Source organism: Myotis davidii, unplaced genomic scaffold (assembly GCF_000327345.1).
Source record: "Myotis davidii unplaced genomic scaffold, ASM32734v1 scaffold238, whole genome shotgun sequence".
Classification (NCBI taxonomy): Eukaryota; Metazoa; Chordata; class Mammalia; order Chiroptera; family Vespertilionidae; genus Myotis; species Myotis davidii.
Genome location: NW_006293779.1, coordinates 5,782,646 through 5,797,184, shown reverse-complemented (window position 1 = coordinate 5,797,184; position 14,539 = coordinate 5,782,646). Strand labels below are relative to the sequence as shown.

The window sequence follows — 14,539 nt, the reverse complement described above, 5'->3', positions numbered from 1 at the left end:
ATCCGCAAGATTAAAAGGGCAGCCCAAACCTTCACGCAGGCCGGGCCACCGCGATCGCCGCCCAGAACCGGGGGGCGAGGAGCAAAGCCCCTTGGGAGGTGACCTTTCACCTCCCTCTCTCCACGCAGCTCACCAATTTTGACGCTAGCGAATGAAGCGATGAGGAGATCTGGTAGGCGGGACTTAGTGTTACTCTCTTCACGCTGATTGGACCTCCACGGTGTGAGGGGCGGACCGCGTGAGCGGGCTAGCAACCTTCCCTCGGTGGGCGGGGAGAAGTGAGGACTGCGCTTGCGTGCCGGGAGGTGGCAGAGTGGCCGAGGCGGATACGCATGCGTGGTGGGCGGAGCTCGGCTCTTTTTACCAATATTACCAGCCCGGCTCTGGCCATCCCTGCCTAGCCGGGGCTGGTGCTTTCGCACTGCGTGCTGGAGAGTCGCTGCCGCAGCGCGAGTGGCCGTTCAGTGTTCGGGTCGCCATGGCAGGTTACGAATACGTGAGCTCGGAGCAGCTGGCTGGCTTTGATAAGTACAAGGTAGCGCGGGCCCCGCGGGCACTCTGTTCTGGTCCCGGCCTCTCCCAGGCGGCGGAGGATTGGCACGGACCGTGTCACCTTGTGCCGCGTGGCCCAGGGCGGGCTGGCGGGCGTTTCTCCGGGGGTCCCGTGGAGTCCTGGGGCCTTGGGGTCGGGGTGTGCGGGACCATCCTCGGCTCGCCGCCCCGACTCGGCACCCTCCCGGGATCGCCCTTGCCTTCGGAGACCGCTCGGCGAGAGGAGAACCAGAGAATTCCCTTCGCTTCTTTACTCCATCATCATTATCTTTTAGCCCCCTGAGAAGTGATGCCGTCTGTGGGGGGTCTTAATTGTCTTCTTCTTAATGACGTCCCTAACCCGCCTTTTCTTGGATACAACTTCCGAGATGGAGATGGTCATTTGGCAGATAGGCCCGGGGAGGGAGTGCCTGCTGAGGCCGTACTGCAGAGGCTGGTGGCGCCTGGGCTGCGGCTGGAGTAAATGCACACAGGAAGGAACTGTGGGGAAAGAGCGCGGGGCTTTGGAGTACATGCGAACCCGAAACCACACCTGATGCCCAAATCCACGGTAATTCGTGTATTTGGCGCTGGGCCAAATAACGTGTCTACCGTGCCAAATGATTATAAGAATTTGAAAAGCTCCTGGCACATACTGGGCCTCGAGTAAATGCTTCGATTTCCCTCCACATCTGGTTCATGGTCATTGCTCCTTTACCGGGGAATGAAACTCCTCTCCCCGTCTCGGTGTCCAGGCGTGAAATCTGGTGGTAACCTTTCATCCTGGTTCCTCTACCCCACCCACCAGCCAGTGAATCACCAGATGCTCTGTCATTTTTTAGCCTAAACTGGAAGACTAGTTCCATTACCACACTCCCCACAAACACTTTAAGTAATGTGTTTGTTTGCTTATTTATTTATTTTTCAGTAATGTTTTTATTTTAGAATATTTTACTATACATTTTTCAGAAAAATTGTGAAGATAGTACAGAGTTCCCATATATTCTACACCCAGTTTTCCTTATTACTAACATTTTACGTTGGTATGGTACCATTTGTCACAATTAGTAAACCAATATTTATACATTATTAACTGAAGTCCACACTTTATTCAGATTTCCTTCGTTTTTTAACCTAATGCCCTTTTTTTGTTCCGGATCTCATCCAGGACACCACATTACATTTAGGCACCGTGTCTCCTTAGGCTCCTCTTGGCTATACACAATTTCTCAGACTTTTGTTTTTCATAACCTTGATAGTTTTGAGAAGCTCTGGTCAGGTGTTTTGTAGAATGTCCCTCAGTTGGGACTTGCCTGATGTTTTTCTCATGATTAGATGAGGGTTTATGGGCTTTTGGGAGGATGGTTCATTGTATCGTATGAAGAGGATATGCTGTTGGCCCTGGCTGGATAGTTCATTTAGAGTGTTGTCCAGATATGTCAAGGTTGTGGGTTCAATCCCTGGTCAGGGCACAAACTATAAGAGCCAACCAGTGAATGCATAAATAAGTGAAACAACAAATCGATGTTTCTCTCTCTCTCTCTCTCTCCCTCCCTCCACCCCTCACTCTCTCCTTCCTTCCCTTTCTTTAAAATAAATAAATTTAAAAAATATATGCTATCAACATGACTTATCTCCATTGATACTGACGTTGATCACCTGGCTTAGGCAGTGTTTGTTAGGTTTCTCCTCCTAAAGTTACTGTCTTTGGAAGGGAGTTACTGTGCACAGCCCACACTCTCCAGGAATGGAGTTATGTTCTACTCCTGAGGGCAGAGAAAAATTTATTTGGAATTGTGCATGGAGGATTTGTCTTCCGATGCATATTTATTTATTCAATCATTTATTTATATTAGTGTGAGTTCATGGGTATTTATTTTATACTTTGGGTTATAATCCAATACTACTTTATTTTGTTGCCCATCTATATTCACTTTTATCCTTCCAATCCTTTTTCTATGTTTCATCATGATCTTAAAAAAAAAAAGGCATCTAGTCACAGCATTTCTTTGCTTAAAACCCTCCACTGTCTTTCCATTGCTCTGGAATGAAGTCCAAAAATCCATAACATGATCTCCATGGTTCCGAATAGTCTATGTCCAGCTTTACATCATGCCACTCATTGCCCCTCCCAGCCTTAGTAGGGACTCCCTGTCCCCACCCCCCGCCCCAACACCTTTTCCCCAGATCTTTCGTGTTGTTATGTCTGCCAGGAATGTGGCTTCCTTCCCTATTTATGTTCATCTTCATATCTTAAATGTTAATTCTTCAGAGAAGCGCTCCCTAATTATTGCTTTCCCCTTAACTGTGCTCAGCACCCTCTGCTTCTTTATGGAATTGGCTCTTTAGTGTATCTCCGCATTAGAATATGATGCCCAAGTAGTTAGACTTGTCTTATGGAACACCGTGACCTGGGCACTGTGCCACTGCTTACTAGGCACCCAGTAAACCTTTGTGGAATGAATGAATAACTGAAGAAGTCATAGTGGATTGTGTCTAACTGGAATTGGGAAAACTGTAAGGGATCTCAGAAGGTCACATGGTATATTCCTCAGCCTTCGAGCAGTGTTGTGCCATACCATTGTGAACTGCGGTGCTGCTGGTTTGTCTTAACATTTTAAGTAAAAAGAAGTTCCAGAGCCTTGGTAACCCAAGCCAGGGCTTTCCAGTTGTCATTAATGGGTGTTATTAACCCAGATAACCTCCTGTTTCCTTTAAGCTGTACTCCCTTTCTGTTACCTGTTTTTCATGGTAAATATTGACATATAAAACTTTTTCTTCTTTACTAGGATCTATCTTTCTGGGTAAGTGCCCGTAGAAGAGCTGTTCCATTTGCAGCAATGCCTGAAATAGGGACTCTGTCTTTTCCTATAAGCAGTCTTCTCTAGATTGATATTTTCCACTAAATAGGGGTCCTCCTTTACAGAAAGTTTTAGTGTGCTCCTCTGTTCCTATTTCCCCCCTTCCCTTATCTGACTCACTTCCTGTGTCTGACAGCAGATTTCCTATCATCCTAGAAAACAAAGGTCAATTAAGCAAGCATCCAGTGTTTACTAAAATGTAGTTTGCTAATGTTATTTTAGTTATAATGAGGCTTCTTTTATAAAAAGGGGGAGGACATACATTTATTTCTTCTAGTGGAGGGTTCTTTACTCAGTACTGTGTTCATTTTATTTTATTTTTAAGTATATTTTTATTGATTTTAGGGAGGAAGGGAAAGGAAGAGAGAGAGAAACATTAGTGATGAGAGAGAATTATTGATTGGCTGCCTCCTTCAGGTCCCCCACTGGGTATTGAGCTGGCAACCTGGGCATATGCCCTTGACCGGAATCGCACCTGGGGCCCTTCAGTCTACAGGCTGATGCTCTATCCACTGAGCCACACAGGCTAGGGTAGTACTGTGTTCATTTTAAAAAGTATGAATCCAAGGGTGTCCAAAGGAGAAATCTGTGTGATCATTACTGGAATGGGAATCACACCTAGAGACCTTTTCTTCCTGAAAATCACACATTCCCACTGTGTGGTCTTTGATAGTAAGTCATTTATGAGTGCTTGCTGAGTGAAAACAGCTTTACCCATAAATGGGTCAAGACTTAAAATACTCAAAGGAGATTGTATTCCCTGATGTGACCCTGTATGTTAGAGCAAAGAGATGTAGAGAAAGATTGATACTATAAAAGCAGCTGGTGGAAAAAATTACTTTTAAACTAGTTTAATGTATCTTTTCTGGAGGTGCATCTGAGGGCTACCGCTGGAAACCTGGCAGTTATTCAGAATAACTGCTGAAAGGTGTGCACACGCTGTGTGGTCATTAGGTTTCTGGAATTAGGGACTGCAAGACAATCCATTTTCAGCACAGAAGAAAGCATGGATGGAGTCTGTGTTAGATACTCTTAACACTGTGTTCTCTGTGGTGCTACCACAGATTTATTAAGCAGTGAAATAATTAGTGTCTGCCTTCTCTTTTAGGATATGCGCTCTGGGAGGGCAGGGCCTTTGGCTGTCTCCTTCAACATGACCAAGGTCCACTCTAGCACATGAACAGAATGGGCTGTCATCATATTTATTGAAGGAACGGAAGTGTAAAAGAATAGAAGCCACTGTGGAAGGTGGTAACAGGGAGCTGTGCATCTCCTGGATATCGGAAGGAGACTTTTGTATTTTGAATGTGTACATGTCAGGGTGTTCCTGGGGCGACGAGGAGACCTCAGTTCTTGTCTTCTTGAAGGAAAGACTTTCAGTCAAGAGTCAAAGTGCAGCAAAGCAAGCCAGAACTTATTGGCTGCAGCAAAAATGTACTTAGGACAGTGAAACAAGGAAGGGCATAACGGGTGGGGAACCGTTTTTCCTGCCAAGGGCCATTTGGATATTTATAACATTATTCATTGGCCATTCAAAATTATCAACCTAAAAATTAGCCTGCTGTATTTGGTCAGACAGTTAATTAACTCACCCCCAATGCGTTGGCAGGGCCAGACCGAATGATTTCGAGAGCCTTATGTGGCCCGAGGGCCCAGGGGTCTGATGTTCCCCGCCCCGGAGAAAAGTAACAGGAGAGCCCAGGCGGGGCTGCTTTGGCTCACTGAAAAGTCAGAGAAAAGGGTGCCTTGGAGACAGGGTCAGGGGATTCGCCTGGGATGAGCTGCCTCTGCCCATTGCTCCCCTGGTTGCAAGTCTCGTGGGGGTCCCTTAGAGGGAAGAAGGGGGAGGGGAAGGGGCTGGCCCGCCCCCAGGGTCCTTCATCTTGAGCTTATTTATCTCTCCCTTGCAGGTGGAAGTCTTAAGGGACATTTCAGGGGAGGGTCTCAATAGAATATTCATCAGCTTTCCAAGTGTGCACTCTCAGGGTCATGGTCTCCACTGATTGGTCTTCACCAGGCCAGGGTGTCATTAGTTAATACACCTGGTCCGGAGGCAGTCATTGTGCCACTTGTCTGGTTCTGCTGCTTTTCTGGGCCTGGAGCTGAAATACTACTGAAGCCTAGACGTTTCTTTCTGGAGGAAAAGTCAGGGGGTCCAAACCGCATGACCAGTGAGTGGTACACTAGGGGAAGAAAGGTTACCCTGGGGCGGGAGGTTCTTGTTTTCCCTGTTTGTCCCTTGCTAGGCATCCAGGCTCTCTGCCCTGGTGAGTTTCTGTACCTTGCCAGTAGACCTTGCTCTGCTCTTGTCTAACTGCCTGTAACGGGTTTAGCCATCACTGTTCTCTGTTACTTAGAAATGTTCCTTCAGACAATTATGTTGAGCGATTTTACCCTCACGATGCTTATCATTCTTCTCCTCTGGCTATTCTTTAGACAGGTATTGTAGTTGGAGTTTCCCATTTATCTAAGGGAGAAACTTCTATTGTGATTTACCTGATCTGACCTGGGGAAGACATAGTTTTAATTGATAGTGTAGCAGTTAGTTTCAAATTGTATCATTTGTTTTCCTTCAAATTGTATCATTTTGCTTCAGAGGAAGTGCTGTTCTGTGAAATAACTTGTTTAGTCTTAGGAATATAATGTGATGGATTGGTTCTGCTGTTATTGTAGTTAATTAATTTGGCTGTCAATAATAAAACCTGGTTATAGGAATCGTGACTATTGTGAATTAATTATTATTACAATTAAGGTTGTAAAGAGAGACTGCATCTCAGTGGTAATGCTGAAGAACTAGGATCTGGTCTTCACTCTTACTGTTTCATACAATTTAATTTTTTTAAAATTCAATAAGCATTTATTGAGGGCTTAGTCTGTCAGGCAGTGCACTGGGGCGGTGAAAGTTAAGCTAGGCAAAAACTCTGCCTTCAAGGGACCTAGTTTGGTGGCATATAGACAAGTAAATAGCTACAAATAGTTAATAAATTAATGAGGTAAGTTCAGGCTGCTATGGGAGAGGAGAAGGGAGCAGCTCCTGGGAGTGAGGGATGGCTCTGAGAAAGGCTTCAGAGAAGGGAAGGAGAGGAACAGAGCTCAGCCTAGAAAGATGAAGGCTGAGTAGCCCCGGTAAGGCCAGGTAAGGAGGGGAGAAGGCTTTGCAGAACAAGGCAGCAATGGAGTGCAAAGGGCTAGAGGCCTCAGAGGTTATTTTCTGGGAACCCTAAGAGGTTAGTTGTTAGGCAGAATGGTGGAGTGGCAGGAGATGAGACTGGAGAGGGAGGCGGGCACTGTCAGAGGAGGAGTTGATGTCACGGTCTTCTGGATCTTATCCTGTAGATCAGTGTTTCTACAGTCCAAGGACTATTGGTGTCAGAATCCCGTGGGGAAAATGTTGTTTTTTAAAAAAATGTTTTTATTGATTTTAGAGAGAGAGGAAGGGAGAGGAAGAGAGAGAAACATCGATCAGCTGCCCCCTGCAGGCTCTCTACGGGGGATTGAGCCCACAACCAGCTGAGCCACATTGGCTAGAGTGGGAAAATGTTTTTAATAGCAGATTCCTAGGCCCACTTTGGGAAATTCAGATGAGATAGCTTGCCATTATCTGCATTTTAAACAAAATATCTCTTGGGTATGTTGTAGTGCTGTAGGTTTTAGGAAGCCACTTAAGAATTTTGAACAGGATCAGATTTTAATATTAGGAAGCTCACCTTGGCAGCTTATAAAAAATGAATGTATGGCAGTGGAGTGGAGGTAAGGGTGATCTGGAGACAGACCTCGTAGGATCCTCCTGAATAAAACTAGGTAAGAAACTCTGAGCCATGGGGATCAAAAAGGAGTTTTGGGGATTCTAAAGATGGAGGTCACAGCTGGTTACCTACTCCCTGCGTTTGCCCCAGCAGATACGGTTAATTGACACACATCTCCATTTCTCTTGATAAGCCAGACTATTGGACAACATTGGCCTTGAACTTCTTGTCAAGAATTCCCTGAAGCTGATAATTGCTTGTCCTCTTTAAAAAGGGTGTTTGTTCTCCAGTTTGCATGTCCCTCCTGATCTGTATGCTCATGCAAGTCTTTTGTTCAGTTTACCTGCCTGCTCTATGGACATTTGAGTTTGTGATCCTTGAGTTAAGATTTTAAGTTGACAGAATGTGGTAACTGACTAGCTGGAGGTGGCAGTGTGGGGGACAGGATGAATAATGGGGAGGAGTCCGGGATGACTCAGGTTCTGGTGGGATGACTTGGGTAGAGGTGGCAGTCACTGAGGTAAAGATTTTATAAAGTATTCACTCTGAAAAGGTACCCTTGGTAACAATAGCACCTAACATAGTTGAGGAAAAAAATTTAATTCTCTTGATAGCCCGATGTAGAGATATTAATATCTCATGAGTAATCAGACTCATGAGCGTTTGATCCTTACAGAAGCAACAGCTTAAATGATAAATGGTGCCGAATCTGGCAGGACAACTAATCTTTTGCATGAGGCACTTAGGGCCACTTGAAGGTGTAGTTTGTGGACTTGGAATTGAAACAAAAAAAACAACCTTCATGTTCTAAAGAAATACCATTTGTGGATAAATTGCTTTCCTTTACAGGAATATTTCTGTAATGATTTAAAAGATTAGAACACTTTCTTCCTGCTCTTAGCCACAGTAGAAAAATGAGAAATTCTTAACCTTTTGATTTTCACTTACTATGACTGCAGTCTGACTACAGTATCATATGTTCTTTGTGGCACATGATGTATGGCATATACCTACATATGCTGTAGTTAATTAAGCATAACCTCTTTATTGTGCCTTGGTTGATTTGAATAGATTTGAGGAAGTGGCCTCTCCCATCTGTAAGAACATTAATAAGGCTTGAAAAGCCCTTTTGTGGTCCTAGATATAGATTTACAAATGTCTCATATAATTATTTTTGCAGTTGGTAGAGACCGAAGAGTCAGAAGGAGTGAAAGAAGGATGGATGGGAAACTTCTGCAGAGAGAGATTAAATGGTAGGGAAGAAGGTTACCACATTTTTAGGTGCTGTTTGGAGGAAACATCTTGAATTGGTTCTTCTACTACTTTCTGAAATATCAGTTCACTGACCATGGCTTGTTTTTCTAACTGCTGTAATACTTAAATGTCAGACGAGCTTCTTTGCTGAAAAGGAATGTGGAGGTTGGGAAAGATGTTCCAATCAGACCGATGGGAACGAAGGCACAGAGAGCAGGAAGAGCACAGTAAGTCAGCTCACAGGGAAGTGCTGGGCATGTGAGGGACAGGCTGAGCAGGGTGACGGAAAGCCTAGTGAGGGGAGGCTCAGTGAAGAAAAGTTGCAGTGGCAAGAGCAATGTGATCATGAACACTGAATAATAATAATAATTTAGCAAACATTTACATAGCATTCACTATATGCGTTACGTCTATTGTCTCATTTAGTACCCACAAGTCCCTCGTGAGGTGGAGTCATTTCCCCCATTTTACTGAGACACAGAGTTTGAGTAACTTGCTCAAGGTTCCCACAGTTGAAATTTGAGCCGAGGCAGCCTGGGTCCCGAGTCCATGGTCTTCATGCTATGCTGTCTCTTAAATCTAAGAATGAAGTATAGATTCTGCCTTGTGGTTACTGGGTATTTTGGATAAGATACATAAACATTAGATAAAGAACTTTATTGAATTTGTGCGTAATGTTTGCCGATGGGGAAAGCATATAGTGACAGAATTGATTTTGATCTCTCTTCCCCCAGTTTTGAATTGGTAGGGGCAGGTGGGCTTGCATGTCTTACATTTAGTTGAGTGTTGAGAACCTCTCATTTGCTATTAGCTGTGATTGAGATAAAAGGCTTTTGATTACATAATTAGCTTTGGGACTAAAGTTAGAAAGAACCCAGGTACTACTAGCTCTGTGATCTTGAGCAGGTAATAGTCTCTGTAAACCAGGTTTCCTTATCTGTGAAAGGGGTAGTTTCTCCCTCAGGGTCATTGTCAAAATTGAATGAGTTAATATTTATAAATTGCCTGGCACATAGTACTAAACATAGCGTTAAGTAAATAAAAAATAACACTTGACATAGCATATAACATAGACACACGCCCACACCCCAGGAAGTAATACCAAGAGAAAGTATATTTTAGGAAAGGAAGTGAAGGGCGGCAACTTAACGGACAGATAGGAAGAGTAACTGAGGAGTCTGTGTCCAGTTTGGATCCCACAGATACCTTTGACTTCAGATTTCTTCCTCTGTTTATCCGTGTATAATAGTTCAACAGGCGCAAGAAGTACATTTTCTCAAATACCACTCTCCTATTTAAGAATCTGCAGCCCCATCCAAACGTTTAAGTCTCGTATCCACATTCCTCAGCAAGGATTTCAAGTTCCTTCACTGAACTCGTCCTCCTTTTGTTTTATCTTCTCATCTCTTGTTAGAGATTATAAAGTAAGTCTAGCAGGCAAACCTGCTTGTCTTCATGACTTGTTCGTTCTTGTCTCCTTGTTCTAGCTCTTCTCCAGTCTTCTCTCACCACCATCTTCTCTCTGATGTCTTAGTAGATTAAGTGACCATATTCAGTGACATGCGATCTCACTGCCCCCTGATTCACGTTTTCTGTGGGTGTAGTTATTAAAGTCTCGTATTAATAAGTAATTTAAGAAACTTGTTATTTCTGTCCCCCTTTTTAATTTTAAGTTTCGTTTTGGAGTTTTTGCATCATAGTAGAGTGTTCCTAGCACAATGCCTTGCATTTAGTAAGCATTAGTGAGCAGTGGCTGAATTTTATCCTACTTCTCTCACTTGCAGTGCAGTATTTAAAGTCATCAAAAGGAGGTGTAGGTGTTGACCACTAAGCTGATGCTGTGGCTTGTTCTTCTGTGGAGGAGTGGTGGGAGTGTCTTTAATGTTTGTTGTCACCAGTGGTCCTTAAACTTGAGGGTGCCTCAGGATCACCTGGCTGGTTTGTTGGACGACAGATGGCTGGGTTCCACCCCCAGAGTCTCTGATTCTGTACATCTGGTGTAAGGCCCAAGAATTTGAATTCAGTTTGGTGACTACATTTTGAGAACCATCTCATCAAAGAAGTATTCAGTTGTATTGCAGTCAGAAGAGAAGTTAATAAAACCAAGAAATGAATGTAGAGGAATAAGAAAGTATTTGATAGTCATAAGTTTTCAAGCGTTAGGTAGTCTTAATTTTTGTGTCTGGGAACCCCCGGATATCTTTTATTAGAAAAGAGAATGAAGTGTTTTCAGAATTGTGGGTTAGCCTTCTGTAGCTGGGTAACGAATGACCACAGACTGATGGCATAAAACAACACACATTTATCATCTCTCAGTTCCTGTGAGTCAGGAGTTTGGGCATTGGTTAGGTGGTTCCTCGGCAGTTAAGGTGTCAGCAGGACTGTGTTGTCATCTAGATCTTGGGGTTCCTCCTCCAGGTTCGTGTGGTTGTTGGCAGAGTTCAGTTCTTTCCAAATGTAGGGCTGAGGCTCTTGGCTCCCAGAGGCTGCCTGCTTTTCCTCCCCACATTACCTTCACCATAGGCAGTTCACATCACTGCTGTTTGCTTCAAGGTCAGCTGCAGACTCTTCTCTAAACTGCTAAGATGGAGTCATATATATGAAATTAGAGGCCTGGTGCACGAATCCGGGGTGGGGTCCCTTGGCCTGGCCTGTGGGGATTGGGCTGAAACCAGCTCTCCAACATCCCCTGGGGGGTCCCGGATTGCGAGAGGGCGGTTGTTGGGTGATGCCCCCGGAATCGGCCTCCCTCCTCTCTGGTTCTGGGTTGAGTCACCGCTCGGTTCCACCTGCGTTGAACGTCTGCCCCCTGGTGGTCAGTGCGTACATAGCTACTGGCCGGTCGGCTGGTCGGCCAGTCGCTTAGGCTTTTATATATATACTAGAGGCCTGTAGCACGAAAAGATTCATGCCAGCTTAGGCCCAATCTCCCGGGGAGCAGGCCCAAACCAGCAGGTGGTCATCCCCCGAGGGGTCCCAGACTGCGAGAGGGCACAGACTGGGCTGAGGGACCTAGTTTGTGTACCGGGCCTCTAGTTTAAAAATATTTCTGTTAATTTTTCCATCATACTTTTAAGTCTTGAAACACTGATGAGGAAATAGTTTCTGAATATTCATAAAAATTTCAGGAAGAAATTTTGCCCTTTAATTATGATTTTAAAAAAATTAGACACTCAAATTGAAACCAGACAATCAGTGGGTCCAGGCTGCCTGTCACTCCTTGAGCCAAGTAAGCAGAGACAGGGTTGAATCATATGAGCGTTTATTCCAATAATGCTGGCAGTATGGGTGAGCAGCAGGCCATCTATGAAAATCTGCTCTGCATCCCCACCATAAGCCAGCTGCTTATATTGGGGTGGACAAAGATTACATGGAGAAGTAGGCAAAAGGAATAAGAAAAGGTATGCAATACGGGTGTCACTGGCATGGGGAAATAGGCAGTGCCAGCTGGGGTGAGACTCCATTGTTTGGGCAACCAGGTTGTTAATCTTTCCATGATAAATGCGAATGGACTGAATTTCAAGGTTGACTCCAGGTCTCTGGAGCTACAACTCCCAGCCAGGTTAGAATGTGCTTTCTTAAATTAGAACAAAACAATCAAGATTAAAAGAGCATGATTAATATGTCTTAAAACTACAGCTAGTCCCCAGTATTCTATTTCTGCACCTAAGAACATGCTTACTACTTACTTTATATACATACTAAGCATAAGTACATCACACAGGCAAACTTTTTTCAAACATGTGACTAGTGTAGCATTGTTTAAATGGTGGCTGGATGGATTAAGTAATGTTCCCACTTCTGGAAGTGGGAATTGTCCCTTACCGATTTTGTATGCCTTCTCCCCCACACCTAGTGTAGTGCTCTCTGTATGCCAGGCACTCCGATGTGTGTGTCTGATGAATGTCATCAACAGCACTTTTAAAGTTTTACATTATTATATACAAATATATGTTAAAATTCTCCCCCCCCTTTTTTTTTTTACTAAATAGCTCAATAACTTAAATAACACTTACTGTGGGGCAGGTAGTACTATAATTGCTTCAGGTGTATTATTAGCTTAACTAATCCTGGCAATCCTTTAAGGTTGAAGTTATTACCCCCATATTACAGGTGAAGAAACTATGACAAGTAACTTGCTCAAGGGCGCACAGATAGTAAGTACACGAGCAATGGTATCAAGTGGTAAAACAACTAGATTCCTCTAAGTCCAGGGATGACGGAGGTTGAGTGAGAAGGTGCATGAGCATGTTTGAATGCACACAGTGTGCATATTACCAATCTTGATTCTGTATAGTAAGTGAGAACTTATAAGTAGTACAGATTTTTCTGTTGAAACACGATAATATTATAAAGGTTGAATAAAAAATACCTGGCTGTGCTTGATAGTTTTTGCCTCATTTATATTGCTCCTCCAGTTTTATTATTCAGATGATGACATCATGTAAATAGACATATTCTCCAAGTTACTCTTGTACTGTTGTTTTCAGTTTAGAAATTATTCTGTTTGCTAGCGTGGAAAGGTTAACTCTGAATATTTTCTTTCATTTCTTAACAGTACAGCGCTGTAGATACCAATCCACTCTCTCTGTATGTCATGCATCCATTTTGGAACACTATAGTAAAGGTAAGATGATTAATAGGCATGCATTTGTTTTAGTAAGTTTAAAATTTTAAACTGTTTAGTAAGTTTTATAGATATCTTATTAAAACTGTCTGGTCATTAAACCGGACAGTTTTAATAAGCTATATCTAGAGAAACTACTCCTCCTATCTCCTTTCCCTTTTGATTTATCTCATTGCTGAAATCTCAGTTTATACTCTGGAATTCATAATTTTATAAAATTTTCTAAAATAAATGTAATGTTCGTTAAATATAGAATTATTTAAAACAGAATAGAAAGAAGAAAGAAGTGCTTTCTTCTATCAATTGCAGATTGTGGTTTGCATTTTATTATAAATAACTCCTGCATATGATCTTTTAAAAATATATGTTTTTGTTGATTTGAGAGAGAGAGGAAGGGAGATGGAGAAAGAGAAAGAGAAACACCAATGTGAAAGAGAAACAGCAATTGATCTCTTAAATTATAGCTTTTATTATAATTTAAACTTGCATGTTGTGCTGTGTGTGGACAGAGATATTTCTGTACTTTAATTATATTCTAATTATTTTGAAAAATATAGGTATTTCCTACTTGGCTGGCTCCAAATCTGATAACTTTTTCTGGCTTTCTGCTGGTTGTATTCAATTTCCTACTTCTGGCATACTTTGATCCTGACTTTTATGCTTCAGGTAAGATTATTACTTTTAATATAAAATTTGAAATGTCCAAACAGAGAAATGATACGATTATTTTCTGGTTTTATTAAGATGCTATATTTTTGAAAAGTTTTAGGTATAATAAGGGTATATAAAATGTCAAAATTGGGTATAAAAGCTAAGATGTGTTTTCACAGTCTGTATGTGTGTTTCTGTTAAGTTCTAGAAACTAACTTGCCTGTTTAATTTAGAAATGTTATCCAAAAGCATAAGGTTTTAGTAAATAAAGAATAACTGGATTTATAAGAAGATACAGGAGTAGGACTACAAAACTGCTTGAAAATGAATTTAAGTAGAGTCCAACCTACCTACCAATTCCAGAAATACCTCTTCCTTTGTTCTGGTTATAGGAGAAAAATCCCGTTTCCTAAAGGGAATGTAATGTTGCTTTCCCTCTGCTTAGCATCCTTACTTCTAACAATTCCCAGTTTCCTCTAAAAATGGTTGTTAGACCTTTAAGTATTTATTGACAGCATCTGGATCCTTGTTGGGGAAGACAGGGAAAAGTCACTTTTGGGGAGGCAGTTTTCAGCCTGCTCCCACCTGGGATTCCAGTGTCTTCTCTCACACCTATTCCTGTCTTTGCTGACTTCCTCACCCAGCTTCTGCTCTGGCAATAGGAGTGACTCTGGGGTGCATTTGGGCTGGGGGTGGATAGTGCGAGACAGGATCGATTTTTATCATTCATCCAGGTGATGAAGTTGCGAGGAATAGAAAGATGAAGGTAGATTAGTATTTTTTTTCATTCTAAGTTAGAGAATATATTTTCCAATAAGAATACTTATAAATGATGTAGTCAGGAGTTTTAGTATTATAATTCCTATGTA

General features: G+C 42.7%; 1 protein-coding gene across 3 annotated transcripts in view; it reads left to right on the top strand.

Moving 5' to 3' along the window:
* The first annotated feature begins 293 nt into the window (after positions 1-293).
* Positions 294-14,539, top strand: part of EPT1 (ethanolaminephosphotransferase 1) — a 36,803-nt gene continuing 22,557 nt past the window's right edge. Inside the window, exons 1-4 of one of the 3 annotated variants that reach the window (XM_015566373.1) lie at positions 8,314-8,391; positions 8,527-8,619; positions 12,951-13,019; positions 13,577-13,685. In XM_015566373.1, the coding sequence (XP_015421859.1) occupies positions 8,389-8,391; positions 8,527-8,619; positions 12,951-13,019; positions 13,577-13,685 (274 nt within the window). In that variant the 5' untranslated portion in view covers positions 8,314-8,388. Of the gene's footprint in view, positions 536-8,310; positions 8,392-8,526; positions 8,620-12,950; positions 13,020-13,576; positions 13,686-14,539 lie in introns of those variants that run through there. The other 2 variants (XM_006767491.2, XM_015566374.1) reach the window with 2 other exon arrangements.